We start from the raw sequence: 15892 nt of genomic DNA, 5'->3' as shown, positions 1-15892 counted from the left end.
TTCTGCACTCTATGACAAGGCTCTAACTTGGCTCCTGTTCTATTTTTCACTAATGTCTTTGTTATTTTGCATTTCTGTAGTACTTAGTCAGTTGCACCACCATCATGTACTTACAGTTTGCCTATTAAAAGGCTTTAGTTTTTCGTGTATGTAAGCTAAATAAATATGAATATATGCTCTAACATTTAATACAGTGGTCGAGTGTAGTAGTTGTCATTAATAGTGTATGAATGTAAGAAGATGTCTGTGTTTGAATTGTTTCATTTGTAAATTCAAGTTTTCATTGTGTTGTAATACATATATAAGTTATTTGTAAAGCTTATATATGTTTTCAGTTCATTCGCTTAGTCGTGTCTGATTCTTTGTGACCCCATGGACCACAGCACGCCAGACTTCCTTGTCCATCACCAACTTCTGAGCTTGCTCAAACTCAGGTCCATTGAGTCAGAGATGATCCAACCATCTCATCCTCTGTCATCCCCTTCTCCCGTCTTCAATCTTTCCCAACATCAAGGTCTTTTCAAATGAGTCAGTTCTTCGCATCAGGTGGCCAAAGTATTGGAGTTTCAGCTTCAGCATCAGTCCTTCCAATGAATATTCAGAACTGATTTCCTTTAAGATGGACTGCTTGGATCTCCTTTCAGTCCAAGGGACTCTCAAGAGTCTTCTCCAACACCACAGTTCAAAAGCATCAATTCTTCAGCGCTCAGCTTTCTTTATAGTCCAACTCTCACATCCATACCTGACTGCTGGAAAAACCATAGCTTTGACTAGATGGACCTTTGTCAGCAAAGCAATGCCTCTGCTTTTCAATATACTGACTAGGTTGGTCATGGCTTTTCTTCCAAGGAGCAAGCGTCTTTTATATATGTTACATATAAATATATTTATGTCTTATATATGTTATATATATATATATATATATAACATACATATATTTTATTTTGTATATGTTATATTTTTTAATAAAACTAATGTTACAATCTTGTGTTAACATGTCATATCACTTAATATTTAAAATATAGGTAAGCTGACTTTCCAAGGCACTGATTTTTAAGAGCTTTAGTCAGCCACTGTTGCTGATGGACATATGCTATCTTACTAGTGTTGGGAAGAAATGAGATTTTTTTTTTTTAGTAATTATCGTCTTTGGGGGAAAAAACTACTCAAATTATCATAAAGCATCATTTAATGCCAGTGCAGTCACCTAAAATGAAAATATTGAAAATTTTTCCTGTTTCTTTTGGATATAAGAAATGTCATTTTCAATTAAAGGTTTTCCATTGTATCTCACTTTAATGTTAGAGACTGTGGGCACTGTAATTTTTGGTTTTTTTTGTTTTTTTGCCTGAGCCATGTGATATGTGGGATCTCAGCTCCCTGACCAGGGATCAAACTCGAGTCCCTTGCAGTGGAAACATCGAGTTTTAACCACTGGACCATCAGGGAAGTCCTGACTATAAACTTTTAAGTTAAAAAGTGGGCACAATTTATAGTTTTGAGAAATAGAGACTAAAGTAATAAGTACTTTATTATTGGGAGAAGATAAATTTAAATAATAACTTTATTATTGGAAAGGAAACCCAGAACTTCATATGAGAAGAAAAATATTTCTGGGGACTTCCCTGATGGTCCAGTGGTTAGGGCTCTGTGCTTCCACTGCAGAGGGCACAGCTTCAATCCCGAGTTGAGGAGCTAAGATCCTACATGCCATGCCTGGTGCAGCCAAAAATAAATTCTGATTTGCTAACGGATAGTGCAACTCAGTGAAACCATTTTGGTGACTTATCTACCCACCTTGAAGTACTGTGGTGGTAGTTATTTTACCGTCAACTCAATCAGATGCTGGCTAACATTCCTACATGTTGATGTTCACTGCTGTTTATTTTGTAGCCTATCCCTCGGCCAGATCCAGTGCATAACAATGAAGAAACACATGATCTAGTACTGAAAAGCAGATTAGAAGAAAAAAGTGAACACTTAGAGCAAGGACCCATGATAGAACAACTCAGTAAAATGTTCTTTACTACTAAGCACCGTTGGTATCCTCGTGGACAGTAAGTGTTTTCTTTTCTTCTTCATCTCTCACTGAACACTAAAGAAATAACACAACTTTCTTTCTGTTAACAGCCTTCTGAGGTTGTACTTTGCCTGAAGGAGTTAACACCCAGTATGTTCACCTACTGAATTGTGCTTTTAAATCTACATAAAGTGTAGCTGAAATAAAAGTGTACTTCTTCTCTTCCTTTATTTTAGTGGGAGAGTTTAATCAAAGCTTTCAGGGAATCATGCAGGGGTTCTTAAAATTTTTTCTGTTTTGTGATATAGTCATTTAAAGTATTGTTTTTATTTGTTGTCCTTAGAATATTTCTAACTAGATATCTGTACAAAGTTTTAAATTCATTATAACAAAGCACAGCTCTTCTTTTCCACTCAGAAAAGCCTTTCTCTCCCTTAATAATGTTTCTATAATAAAATGATATTTCTGCATTAGTTTCCAAGGGAAAAAAATCTGTGTTGTTTTTTTTTTTTTTGCCACAGTAGTATCTTTTTTATTTTAAGGTAAAACAATATTTGTTTTTAATTTATTGAAGCATAGTTGGCCTACAAGGTTATATTAGTTTGAGGCGTACCTCAAAGTAGTGATTCAGTATTTTTATAGGTTTTACCCCATTTAAAGTTAATACAAAATAATAGCTATATTTTCCTGTGCTCTGCAATATATCTTTGTTGCTTCTTTATTTTATACATGGTAATTTGTGTTTCTTAATTTCACACCCCTACCTTGCGTCTCTCCCTTCTCCCCATTGGTTATCACTAGTTTCTTCTCTATGTGAGTCAGTTTCTGTTTTGTTATATATGTGTGCATGCTAAGTCGCTTGTCGTGTCCAACTCTTTGCAACCCCATGGACTGTAGCCTGCCAGGCTCCTCTGTCCTCCAGGGGATTCTCCAGGCAAGAATACTGGAGTGGGTTGCCATGCCCTCCTCCAGGGGATCTTCCTGACCCAGGGATCAAACCTGCATCTCTTATGTCTCCTGCATTGGCAGCTGGGTTCTTTACCACTAGCACCATCCGGGAAGCCCATTTTGTTATATACATTTGTTTTATTTTTTAGATTCCACATATAGGTGATAACATGGTATATTTGTCTTTTCTCTGTCTGACTTATTTAACTAAACGTAATACTGGAAATTTCCTGGTGGTCCAGTGGTTAGGACTCCGTGCTTTCACTGCCGAGGACATGGATTCAGTCCCTGATTGGGAACTGAGATCCCACAAGCTGCTGTGTGTAGCAAAGAAATATATTACATCTTCTCTATCCATTTATCTCTTGGATACCATCAGTTCAGTTCAGTCGCTCAGTCGTGTCTGACTCTTTGCGACTCCATGAATCGCAGCACGCCAGGCCTCCCTGTCCATCACCAACTCCCGGAGTTTACTCAAACTCAGGCCCATCGAGTCAGTGATGCCATCCAGCCATCTCATCCTCTGTCATCCTCTTCTCCTCCTGCCCCCAGCCCCTCCCAGCATCAGGGTCTTTTCCAGTAACTCAACTCTTCGCATGAGGTGGCCAAAGTACTGGAGTTTCAGCTTCGGCATCAGTCCTTCCAATGAACACCCAGGACTGATCTCCTTTAGGATGGACTGGTTGGATCTCCTTGCAGTCCAAGGGACTCTCAAGAGTCTTCTCCAAAGTGTCTTTCAATTCCTTCACCTATTTTATGTCCCCTTTCTTGTTTTTTCTTTCTTATCCAGTACCCACTTAGTTTATACATGCAGTCTATATTTTTCCCTTTTTGTAACTTACATTATAGGAAAACAGGTTAGCAAGCCTTTTGTATAGCCCCATATCTCAGTCACTGCTGTATTCTAAGATTTCTTTCTATGATTCGTACCATTGCTCATGTTTATCTTTTATTTCTTTCCCATCATCGAGATATTTTAGTTCAAGCCCCACCTTAAAATTTTTTTATAATGGCTTTCAGTACTTGTTTCCTGCATGTTTCATATTGCTGCAGTTTTCTTGGGATCTTTTGTTCATAACCAAATTGCTGAAGTTACAAAAGTTCTGTGTTGTATTTGTAATTTGAAGAGGAAAGACTGAAGGCAAGAAGACCATTAGGGAGTCTTAAAACCAAACGTGTAATCTTCAGACTTTTCTGTGTAGTATCCCACCTATGTGTAATCTTATTACTGCTAATTAGCTTTAACTGCTAATTAATTTAATCTCCTGGTGTATCTTCTCCCTTCAGGATTACTAGGCACTTTCAGTTCTAAGAAGACTTTAATTAGATGCAGTTGATTATCCCAGGATCTCTCCTAATAAAGAGTTCAACAGAAAAACCCCAGATGCTAGCTTGTGTGTACAAAGAAAAGTTTTACCTGTAGGCATGGTTGTCGTGATGCATCATCTTTCACAATTTTAATGTGTGATTACTGCTACTTAACAAAGATTTATATATATATATAGAGAGAGAGATAGTTTGGATTAATGGGAGCCATTTTCAAGTGTTGGTTTCTAGATGTTAGAGAACATTTCTTTAATATCAGGCGGGATATACAAGGATATTTTACTAAATATTTCACAGTTTTAAAGTTATAACAGTTAAAAGAATGGGACCCATTATGAATTTACTACTTGGGGCTATATAACATCTTTTTAAATAAGTTATTGAAAGGTATAAAATACTTGTTTTTAAAATATTTTAAAGCAATTCAGAAGTATTAAAACGATAAAATAAAAATCTTTTTTATACCTACTAATGCTATATTCCCCTTAGATGAACACTGTTAAACTCTCCCTATATGAATAACCCTACCTCATATTATACTCAGTTCTGTGCTTTTTGAACTCAAATAAAGTAGAACCGTTTCTGAGAGTATAACTGTGTTAAAGAGGCTGGACTGACTTAAATCATCTTGTCTCTGCTACTTACTAGCTAGTTATTCAGTCTTGTTATCTATTGAAGAAAATAGAAATAATAATGCCTAATTTGCTTGGTGGTTTTGAGATGAAATATAATCAAACACCTGGCATACAGTATATGTACAGTAGTAGTGTGATAATGATAATTAATTAATATTGTCTGTCTCCTACTCACAGTTTTTCTTTTATTCCTTTTGAAGCATCTTTCTCTTTTTTTGACTATGCCACGCAGCTTGTAGGATCTCAGTTCCCTGACTAGGGACTGAATCCAGGCCAGGGCAGTGAAAGCACCAAATCTGACGACTAGACCACCAGAGAACTCCCTGAAGCATCTTTTCTTAAATAGGCTCTTTTGAGGTGTAGTTTACATACTTCAAGTTTACCAGTTTTAAGTTTACAACTTCATGATTTTTGACAAATGTTTTAAGTGAAATAGTCACCAGTTTAAGTATGTAAATGTATACATTGTAACAAATGTATGCTGCTAGTGGTAAAGAACCTACCTGCCTGTAGATGGTAAGAGACAAGAGTTGGGTTTCTGGGTGGGGAAGATCCCCTGGAGAAGCGAATGGCAATCCACTCTAGCATTCTCGCCTGGAGAATCCCTTGGACAGAGCAGCCTGATGGACTACAATCCACAGGGTTGTATAGGGTCGCAAAGGGTCGTACTTAAAACAGTCAAGATGATGCTGATCAGACCACCAGTGACCAATTTCAAGATAACTGTCAGAGCTGACTGTACTGTTATCTGCATGAAGCCCCCTCCCTCTGTCTATAAAAGCTCTTGCCCACCAACTCTCAGTCGGGGAGTCAGCCTTTGGACCGACAGCAGTACCTACTCTCCCTGGGAGCCAGTCTCCAAAATAAAGCAAACTTTCCTTTCCACCAACATTGCCTCCTTACTAGATTTTGAGATGCAAGTAGCTGGACACCCATTTTGGATAACAATTATACAACTGTCTTGTGTAGTTATTACATGTTGTACATGCTAAGTATAATATTTGGCATATCATTATTATTGTTATTCTATTGTTATTATTACAACTGTTGTTATTTAGTATTGTTGGACTGTTTTCCTTTGTTTCCACATTTTCTCACTTCTCTGATTAAACTTATTTGTTGGCTAAAGTTTTTCCACAGACAAAAAGCAAGCTGAGGATATGTGAGGAGGGCGGTCAAGGGCCATAAGGTCCTGCTTTGTTTCATAACCACTACCACAATCATAATATAGACTGTTTTCATAACTCCAGGAAGTTCTCCCATGCCTTTTTGCAGTCTGATCCCTCCCTATAATCCTCACCCTTGGCAATTACTTGTCTGCTTTTTAATACTTTCCAGGATTTCATGTAAATGGGATTATACAGTACATAACCTTTCGTTTCTGACTTATTTCACTAAGTACAGTGCTTTTTGTATATTTTGTATATTATTTTGTATACCAATAATTTGTTCTTTTTTATTTCTGAGTAGTATTTCCTTGTATGGATAGACCACAGTTTGTTTATCTGTTAACCAGTTGGACATTTTGGGTTCTTTCCAGTTTTTTGGCCATTTTATTTTTAAAATGTATTTTTGGCCGTGCTGGGTCTTCAACACTGCCCGGGCTTGTCTCTAGCTGTGGCAAGTGGAGGTGACTCTCTGGTTGTGGTGCACAGGCTTCTCATTGCGTCAGTTCCTCTTGTTGCAGAGCACTGGCTCTGGAGCACGCGGGCTTCAGTGGTTGTGGCACGTGGGCTCAGTAGTTGCAGCTGCCGGACTCCAGAGCACAGGCTCAGTCACTGTGAGCATGGACTTAGTTGCTCCGTGGTATGTGGGATCTCCCTGGATCAGGGATCAAACCTGTGGCCCCTGCATTAGCAGGAGGATTCCTATCCACTGCATCACGAGGGGAGTCCTGTTTATGTTTAAACTTTAAAAGTTTTTATTGGGGTGTAGTTGACTTACAGTGCCCATTTCCGGTGTACAGCAGGGTGACGTGTGTGTGTGTGTGTGTCTCATTTCTGTGCGGGTCATTACAAAATGCTGAGCAGGGCTTCCTGTGCTCTACAAGAGGTCCTTGTTAGTTATCTATTTTATATATAGAAGTGTGTATGTGTGTACAGCAGGGTGACGTTGTGTGTGTGTGTGTGTGTACACAGGGTGACGTTGTGTGTGTGTGTGTGTGTGTGTGTGTGTGTCTCTCCTTTCTCTGTCAGGTCCTTCCCCTGTGCGGGTCATTACAAAATGCTGAGCAGGGCTTCCTGTGCTCTACAAGAGGTCCTTGTTAGTTATCTATTCTATATATAGAAGTGTGTATGTGTCAGACTCGGCCTTCTCATTTATCATTTCCCTCCACCTTTCTCCTTTGGTAACCCAGAGTTTGTTCTCAAGATCTGTGAGTCTGTTTTGTAAATTAGTTCATTTGTATCATTTTGTTGTTCTTAGATTCCACATGTAAGTGATACCATGTGATACTTATCTTTCTCTGTCTGACTGACTTCACTTAGCATGGTAATCTCTTGGTCCATTCATGTTGCTGCAAATGGCATTATTTCATTCTTTTTTATTGCTGAGTAAAATCCCATTGTATTATATATATGTACCACATCTTTATCTGTTCCTCTGTTGATGGACATTTAGGTTGCTTCTGTGTCCTGGCTGTTATAACTATACTGCAGTGAACATTGGGACGCATGCATCTTGTTGAATTATGGTTTTCCCTGAATATATACTCAGGAGTAGGATTGCTGGATCATATGGTAGTTTTGTTTTTAGTTTTTAAAGGAACGTTCATACTGTTCTCCATAATGGTTGTACCAATTTACCTTCCCACCAACAGTGTAGGAGAGTTTCCTTTTCTTCATACCCTCTCCAGCATTTATTGTTTGCAGACTTTTTGGTAGTGGCCATTCTGACTGGTGTGACGTGGTGCCTCATTGTAGTTTTTTGTTTGTTTTTAATTTATTAATTTTTTAATACTTTGACTACACTGGGTCTTTGTTGTGGCATGTGGGCTTTTTGTTGTGGTTTGAAGACTTTCTTTAGTTGAATTGCATAGGCTTCTCTTATTGTGGAGCACAGGCTTAGGTGCTCCTCTCCCCGACCAGGGATCAAACCCGTGTCCCTTGCATTCGAAGGTGGATTCTTAGCCATTGGACCATTGGGTAAGTCCCCCTTGTAGTTTTGATTTGCATTTCTCTAATAATTAGTGATGTTGAGCTTCTTTTCGTTTGCTTTTTGGCTGTCTGTCTGTCTTTGGAGAAATGTCTGTTTAGATTTTCTGCCCACCTTTTTTTTTCTTCCTTTTTTGGCTGCACCATGAGGCATGCCAGATCTTAGTTCCCCAACCAGGAATGGAACCTTACCCCTTGTATTGGGAGCATGGAGTTTTAACCCAGTGGACCACCAGAGAAGTCCCTGCCCATTTACTGATTGGGTTGTTTATTCTTTTGATACTGAGCAGCATAAACTGTCTGGATATTTTGGAGATGAATCCTTTGTTAGTTGCATTGTTTTCAAATATTTTCTCCCATTCTGTGGTTTGTCTATTCATTTTGTTTATAGTTCTGTTTGCTGTGCAAAATTTTTTATAAAGTTTGAAGGATTTTTTTTTTTTTTTTTTTGTCTATGCCAAGTGCGGCATATACAATCTTAATTCCCCGATCAGGGATTGAACTGGTGAATCAGAAGCATGAACTTAACCATGGGATCACCAGAGAAGTCCCCAAAAGTGGGCTTTTTAAATGAAATATAGTTGTATTTTGTTTTTTTATCCAGTCTGACTTCTGATTTTAGTATCAAGCCATCCTAAGTGCTTTTTCTTTTGATTTTCAGTACTTGCACTCTTCTTCTGCCATTTGCTCTAGTCTGCTTTTTTCATGAAATTTGATTATAGTCACTTTGAATAGCTACCACCTCTAAATTATTTTAACTATAATTTATTAGATACCCATTAACGTTATATTTGTGGGTAATTTTTTGGTTTTCTCTTTTGCTGTCGTTCTGTCTTCATCAGGAATGCAACTTCTGTTTTGTAGTTTCCTGGAAGACCTCTAATACAGTATCTTTAATACAATGTGTATGTACTAAGTCACTGTCTTATGGGATATTATCTTACCTAATTATCTTTCCAGTTTCTTGAAGGTGTTGTTTTTCTTTGAAGCTGTACTTTATGGTGGTCTTTGGGTTGGTCCATTGGTAAATTTCCCTGTGATTCTTGCAAGTTTTATTTTCAGAGTTGAGCTGTTAAGTCATGAGGATTTATTTAATTTCCATTTTATCTAGGTAGGTCACCTGTGCATTAAGATGTTCTTTATTATCAGATTCTGAATCAAGGTCAGCAAAGGCTTTATGATCCTGGGTTGTTGCCTACCTCATTCAATCCTGAACCTACCTGCCTTTAATTATTGACCTCACCCACAGTGGGGTGGACTGGAAGCATAGGTAGTATGCTGTACAGAATTGATGCTGAAATAGTCCAATAGGTAATAAACACTGGAGGTTAGGTTATCTCACATATGGAAATCCACTGTTAGAATTGTTACCACTAAATTTATGAACTGGATATTACTGTTTCCTAATCCCGATGATCTTATTTACTTTAACATGGCAGTTCAAGGAGTCATCTTAGATTTGGGCTTTATACTGAGACTGGGTATAGAACTGTTTGAATTTTCAGGGTGAGAATGAGTGATGAGGAAATTCAGGGCCCTGGGTTTGGGATTAAATTGAACTTTTGGTTCCCTCCCTTCTACCTTTTGCCTATTTTTATATGCAGTTGTGCAAAGATTGATTTTTTTAAAATATAGCATATGTAACCATGAGGTTTCTGCTACTTCCTATTTACTAATATTATAGGTGATGAAAACCAATTACGCTGGCTAAATCACTACATTACCTGATGTAATGGGACTTTGAATATATTCTGTGAAAGGTACTCCTTCTATAAATCAATTTCTTTGTACTCCCTATAGTAGTTTGCATTAGATAGCTCCTCTGTATACAGGTGTTGAGGACCTGATTGTGAGTCACTTTGCTCTTCTCTACAGCCCCTGAGGTGTCTCCTGTTGGCCTTTAATGTCACCAGTACTCAGGAAGCAGGACATATCAGTGCCCTAAGTTGCCAGCATCTATGTCCAAGCTCTTCTTCCTGTCTTCAGTCTTCCTCAGTTGGCGAGAAAAAAATAAAAGTGGAGCATTCCTTCCATTATGGTTCTTTGCAGAACACATCATTTTAGCAATATTGCAGCATTCCTAGTGGTTCTATTTGAGTTTTCTGTTATTTTTCTCGTTAATTCAACCTTAATAAGTTTGCTAAAACTCTTTTTACATTTTTTACACATCCAGAGTTCATATACTATTAATATCTTGGTTTCTCTTGCTGATTCCTTTTCATTTCCCTTATGTCTAAATTTTGGAGTTCCCCAAGGATCGATCAGTCCTTGGTTCTCTCATCTTTTCTGTCCATTCCCTAAGACAGTGATCGCATCCAATCTTATGGGTTTAAATACCGTCTACATTGGCTCCCAAATTTCTCTCTTCCTGTCCCTTGACCTCCAGACCTGTATTTCCAGGTACCTACTTGACATGTCTAATGGACATCCTTAACTTAATGTGTCTCTCACAAACCAGCTTCTCCTACAGTTTTCCCTGTCTCAGTTAATGCCAGTTCCATTCTTCTAGCTGTTTGGGCCAGAAATCTTGGTGCCATTCTTAACTTTTCTATTTGTCACCCCCAGCATCTGGTCTGTCAGCAGATCCTGTTGCCTCTGTCTCCAAAATGTATCAATTTGACCATTTATCACCCTTCCCTCTGCCATCATCCCGTCTGTGCCACCATCGTTTGCCTGGTTCATAGAAGAAGCTTTCTAACTGGTCTCCTTACTTGAGCCTTTGCTTTCCTGCAGTTTGTTCTGAGCACACAGCCAGAATTATGTTAGTTATAATTTTTCTGTTGAAAAACCTCCAACAGCTTTCCATCTCACTCAGAGAAAACTATAGGCCTTACCTATTATCTACAGGAATTTACGTGATCTGATCCTCTATTACCTTTCTATTCTCATTTCCAATTGTTCTCTTCCATCTTCAGGCTGTTCCAACCTCATGACCTCTTTGCTGTTCCTTCAACATGCCCTTCCTTCCACCTCAGACCCATTATTGTTGTTGTTCAGTCACTCAGTTGTGTCTGACTCTTTGCAACCCCATGGACTGTAGCACATCAGGCTTCCCTGTCCTTCACCATCTCTCCGAGCTTGCTCAAACTCATGTCCATTGAGCTGGTGATGCCTTCCAGCCATCTCGTTCTCTGTCATCCCCTTCTCCTCCTGCCCTCTGTCTTTTCCAGCATCAAGTCTTTTCCAATGAGCTGGCCTTTCACATCAGGTGGCCAAAGTACTGGAGCTTGAGTTTTAGCTTCACCGTCAGTCCTTCCAATTCAGGGTTGATTTCCTTTAAGATTGATTTGTTTGATCTCCTTGCAGTCCAAGGGACTCTCAAGAGTCTTCCCAGCACCACAGTTCGAAAGCATCAGTTCTTCAGTCCTCAGCCTTCTTTTTAGTTCAACTCTCACATCCATGTGTGATTACTGGGAAAACCGTAGCTTTGGCTATACAGACCTTTGTTGATAAAGTAATGTCTCTGCTCTTTAATACGCCATCTAGGTTTGTCATAGCTTTTCTTCCAAGGAGCAAGCATCTTTTAATTTTCATGGTTGCAGTCACTGTCCACAGTGATTTCGGAGTCCAAGAAAATAGTCAGTGTTTCCATTGTTTTCCCATCTATTTGCCCTGAAGTGATGCGACCAAAGGCCATGATCTTTGTGTTTTGAGTGTTGAGTTTTAAGCCGTCTTTTTCACTCTTCTTTCGTGTTCATCAGGAGGCTCTTTAGTTCTTCACTTTCTGCCATAAGGGTGGTGTCATCTGCATATCTAAGGTTATTGCAATCTTGATTCCAGGTTGTGATTCATCCATCCTGGCATTTTGCATGATGTACTCTGCATATAAGTTAAATAAGCAGGGTGACAATATACAGCCTTGATGTACTCCTTTCCCAGTTTTGAACCAGTTCATTGTTCCCTGTCTGGTTCTAACCCTTGCTTCTTGACCTGCATATAGGTTTCACAGGAGGCAGATAAGGTGGTCTGGACCATCTCTTCAAGAATTTTCCACAGTTTTTTGTGATCCACACAGTCAAAAGCTTTAGCGTAGTCAATGAAGCAGGAGTAGTTTTTCTGGAATTCTCTTGCTTTTACTATGATCCAGTGGATGTTGACAGTTTGACCTTTGGTTCCTCTGCCTTTTCTAAATCTACCTTGTAAATCTGAAAGTTCTCAGTTCACATACTGTTGAAGACTAGCTTGAAGGATTTTGAGCATTACCTTGCTAGCATGTGAAATGAGTGCAATTGTATGGTAGTTTGAACATTCTTAGGCATTGCCCTTCTTTGGGATTTGAAAAACTGACCTTTTCCAGTCCTGTGGCCACTGCTGAGTTTTCCAAATTTGTTAGCATATTGAATGCAAAACTTTAACAGCATCATCTTTTAGGATTTGGAATAGCTCAGCTGGAATTCGATCACCTCTTCTTTGGAGTTTTTATCACTGAAGCCTTCTTTGGCCAACTTGTTTATCTTATTTTTCCGTCTAATACACTGGAATGTAAGCTTCATGAGGGTGGGGATTTTGTCATGTTTTGTGTACCACAGAAACTTTAACACCTAAAGATGATGCCTGCTATGTAGTAGATGCTCCACATATTTAAAAATGAATGAATAAGATTCATTCGTTGAATGATTCTGATTTTCATAATATCTCTTAAAAAAGAAAATAGGTAACATAATTCCACCAAATGTACAGTTATGTTGAAAAAAGGGATGGAAGGATTGAAAGAAGTCTGGATTGAAAGTAAGAAGTATATGGAACATGATTCTATATTTCTGAAATATAAAGCAATATTCTATAAATATTTGAGTAGCAATACCTCTTTAAAGAGCGACTTGAATATTTTCCCATGGAGGCAACAAAAATTAACTCACAACATCGGTAGGAAACATTGAACATCCAGCTGTATTGTGAATCAGGGGGTGAAGTTCTATCCTGGACTCTAAGAGCTGTGGACAAATCTTTCAGATATCACTGAGTCATTGTATAATTTAAGAGGGGTAACAATATGTTTTGCCTTGCCAGGAACTGTCTCAGTTTAACTGTTTTGTTAATTATTAATAGAACAGGTTTTTATTCTTTAAATGATCCCAGTTTGGATAAGTCATAAGGGCATCTTAAAATTCAGGTGTTTGCTTCCAAGTGTTGACATTCATGCATGATAAAAAGTCTGTAAATGCTATTTGACATTTATTGATCATATTTTAGAATTTGACTTTGTTAGGTTCAGGGCTATCAAGATCTCCAAGTGTTTTTGGGCCTTAAGCATCTTGAGTAGTGAAAGTGTTTGAGCATTGTAAGCTGAATCACATTTGTGTAGGACAGTGCTTAGATTTTTAGAACCACAGACTTCATTGAGAATCCAATGAAACCTATTAATCCACTTCCCCGGAAAATAAATACATGTTCAAAATTTTAATAAATAATTTCAGGAAGTTTGTAACTTCCCAAAGCTCTATTCTGTGTCTCTTAGCCTTTACAGAACATCTTTCAGGAATACAGTTGTGCTAGTAAAACCTTGATTATATGGCACATAACTGGAGCCCTTAAGAAAATGATAATCTTTCAATGCCAATATAAATATATGTAGACGTGTTTAGGTAAGTGATAATGTGCTATATGTTACCCTGCAACTTAGTATCCCATGTTAGGACATATAGATGTGCTTCATTTATTTAACTTAATTTCTATATTTTGCAGTTTATCAAAAAGCAGTATATAGGAAAGTTGCCTGTATGAAACCTTTAAGATAAGCAAAAAATACTTGAGATCATCTTAATCACAACTGAAGGACATAAGATACATGCCTTGTCACTTATGGTATAGATATCTTTACAGTGAATTTCCACACTAGCAAAAAAGTTAAAAATTAGCTCAGATCAATTTGCCACAGTCTCGCCTTAAGGGAGTTTTTGAAGAGAACTCATCACTGAGAGCTCATGTACTCTGCGCAGAAATTTTCTTGACTCAATAAATAGAATTCTTTATTGAAAAAAGAATTGAAAAGAGAAATTGAAAAAAGAAAATAGAGTTCTCCATGGTGAAAACACTTCAGTCACTGGTAACAGTGCATTTTATTTCTCTCTTTCTATACATAAGTTTTAATAGTTTTGCCTATTTTTACATGGTTTTAATCATACTGTATATATAAATTTGAATCCTGTATCATCCCTTCCCCCTTTAATATTTAATATTATATATTTAATATTTTCATATTAAGATTTGCTTTAGGATAGATTTCCAGAGAGGAATTATTAGACCAAAAGTTATGATTAATAAAAAAAATTTTGATAGTGCCACACTGGTTTTCAAATGTTATACTGATGCATACTTTAAGCAGTTGGGTGTGATATTGCTTATTTCACCATACCTCTAGTTGCATTGTGCATTATAATTTAAAAATTATTTGTGATTGCAAAAACAAGGGAAAAGATTGCTCACTTTAAATTTGTATTCTTCCATTTTTTGTGATACTGCACATTTTCCATATACATACTACTAATTATATTCTATTGTTTATTTTATTTTTTTTCTATTGTTTATTAAAACATGATTTTGAAGCTTAAGAGTCTTCCATTTAGAGCTGATCATCCCCTTTTAAATAAAACTTCAATAGAGTGTATTCTTCATATTCACAATATGGTGTTCCTTTGCTCCAAAGACAATCATTAGATTTAAGTTAAGGAACAGTCATCTAGATTACCATATTGAAACTACCTCAAGATGTGAAAAAAGACTTTCCAAATGCTTAATTAATAGAAAATTTTCACAGCAGGGAAATGTGGCTTATTATTAAGAAATATCTATTTGAGGTATATGTATGTATTATGTTTAATTGATTCTTTTTTTTTGAGTGCCAGTAAACACCAAGCTTATACAAATTTGATATTTCTATCAGGAACAGCTAACTTTTATTAAAATAATCTTATCTTAAATGTTTTCTTCCTTTCAAGGTATCATAGACGTCGTAGGAAACTGAATCCTCCAAAAGACAGATGATATTGATGTTTTTAGGAATCAAAGAGGAGTGTTACCCTGGATCTCATTTGCCTTTTGAGAAGATACAATTGGGTGTATTTACTAATATGTTATGTAGTAAAATAATAATAAAACATCTTTTCATATATTAGAATGTGTATTTCTTTATATATAGTAAGTAATTCTGAATTTGACAATCTGAATTTTAAAAAGCCTACTTTATAGTATTTTCCTGTTGAGTTATTTAAGTCTCGTATTTATTTTTATGTGCCTAGTATGCTTAAGTACTTTTATCAACCAAATACTGTTAGTAGTATAAATATGATTAATAAAAATATGCATGGTTCTTCTGAAGATTTTTAAATTGCTTTTGCAAAGAAACTCATGCTGTTCGCACAGAAAAAATGTTATAATGTTTCCTTTCTTGTGGCTCTAGGGAATAATTAGTTACATTTTAATCAGTTTCTCCTATCTGCTGGGTCCTTTGTTTACAATATTATTAAATTCTCAAAATAGTCCTCTGAAGAAACAGCATCTTCCCCATTTTACAGATAAGACTAAGTGACTTGAACTCTGCCTACCTAGCAAGTGGCAGAGCCAGGATCCACCCTGTCAGGCTCCAGAGCTTTTTAACAATGCATCACTATGACAAGAGGTGTTTTCTTTCAGCCAAGAATTTTTACTTTCCTAGAAAGAATATATTATTCATTTTGACATTTTTTTCTGGCTGTCTTAAAAATTCTGCTTACTTTAGAACACATGCAACTCTGATTAAAACATGAATATTACTAAACTTAACTGGTGTTATAAGAATCAGTTCTGTTCAGTCACCCAGTTGTGTCCGACTC

General features: G+C 37.1%; 1 protein-coding gene across 2 annotated transcripts in view; it reads left to right on the top strand.

Annotated features, from left to right (window-relative positions):
- MRPL42 (mitochondrial ribosomal protein L42) overlaps positions 1-15195 on the top strand; it is a 28056-nt gene extending 12861 nt beyond the window's left edge. For both annotated transcript variants that reach the window (XM_043447414.1, XM_043447415.1), the window contains exons 5-6: positions 1894-2057; positions 15020-15195. In XM_043447414.1, coding sequence (XP_043303349.1) covers positions 1894-2057; positions 15020-15065 — 210 coding nt within the window. In that variant the 3' untranslated portion in view covers positions 15066-15195. The remainder of the gene's footprint in view (positions 1-1893; positions 2058-15019) is intronic.
- The last annotated feature ends 697 nt before the right edge of the window (positions 15196-15892 follow it).

The sequence above is a fragment of the Cervus canadensis genome, chromosome 25, assembly GCF_019320065.1.
Source record: "Cervus canadensis isolate Bull #8, Minnesota chromosome 25, ASM1932006v1, whole genome shotgun sequence".
Classification (NCBI taxonomy): domain Eukaryota; kingdom Metazoa; phylum Chordata; class Mammalia; order Artiodactyla; family Cervidae; genus Cervus; species Cervus canadensis.
This window is presented reverse-complemented; position numbering and strand designations above follow the sequence as displayed.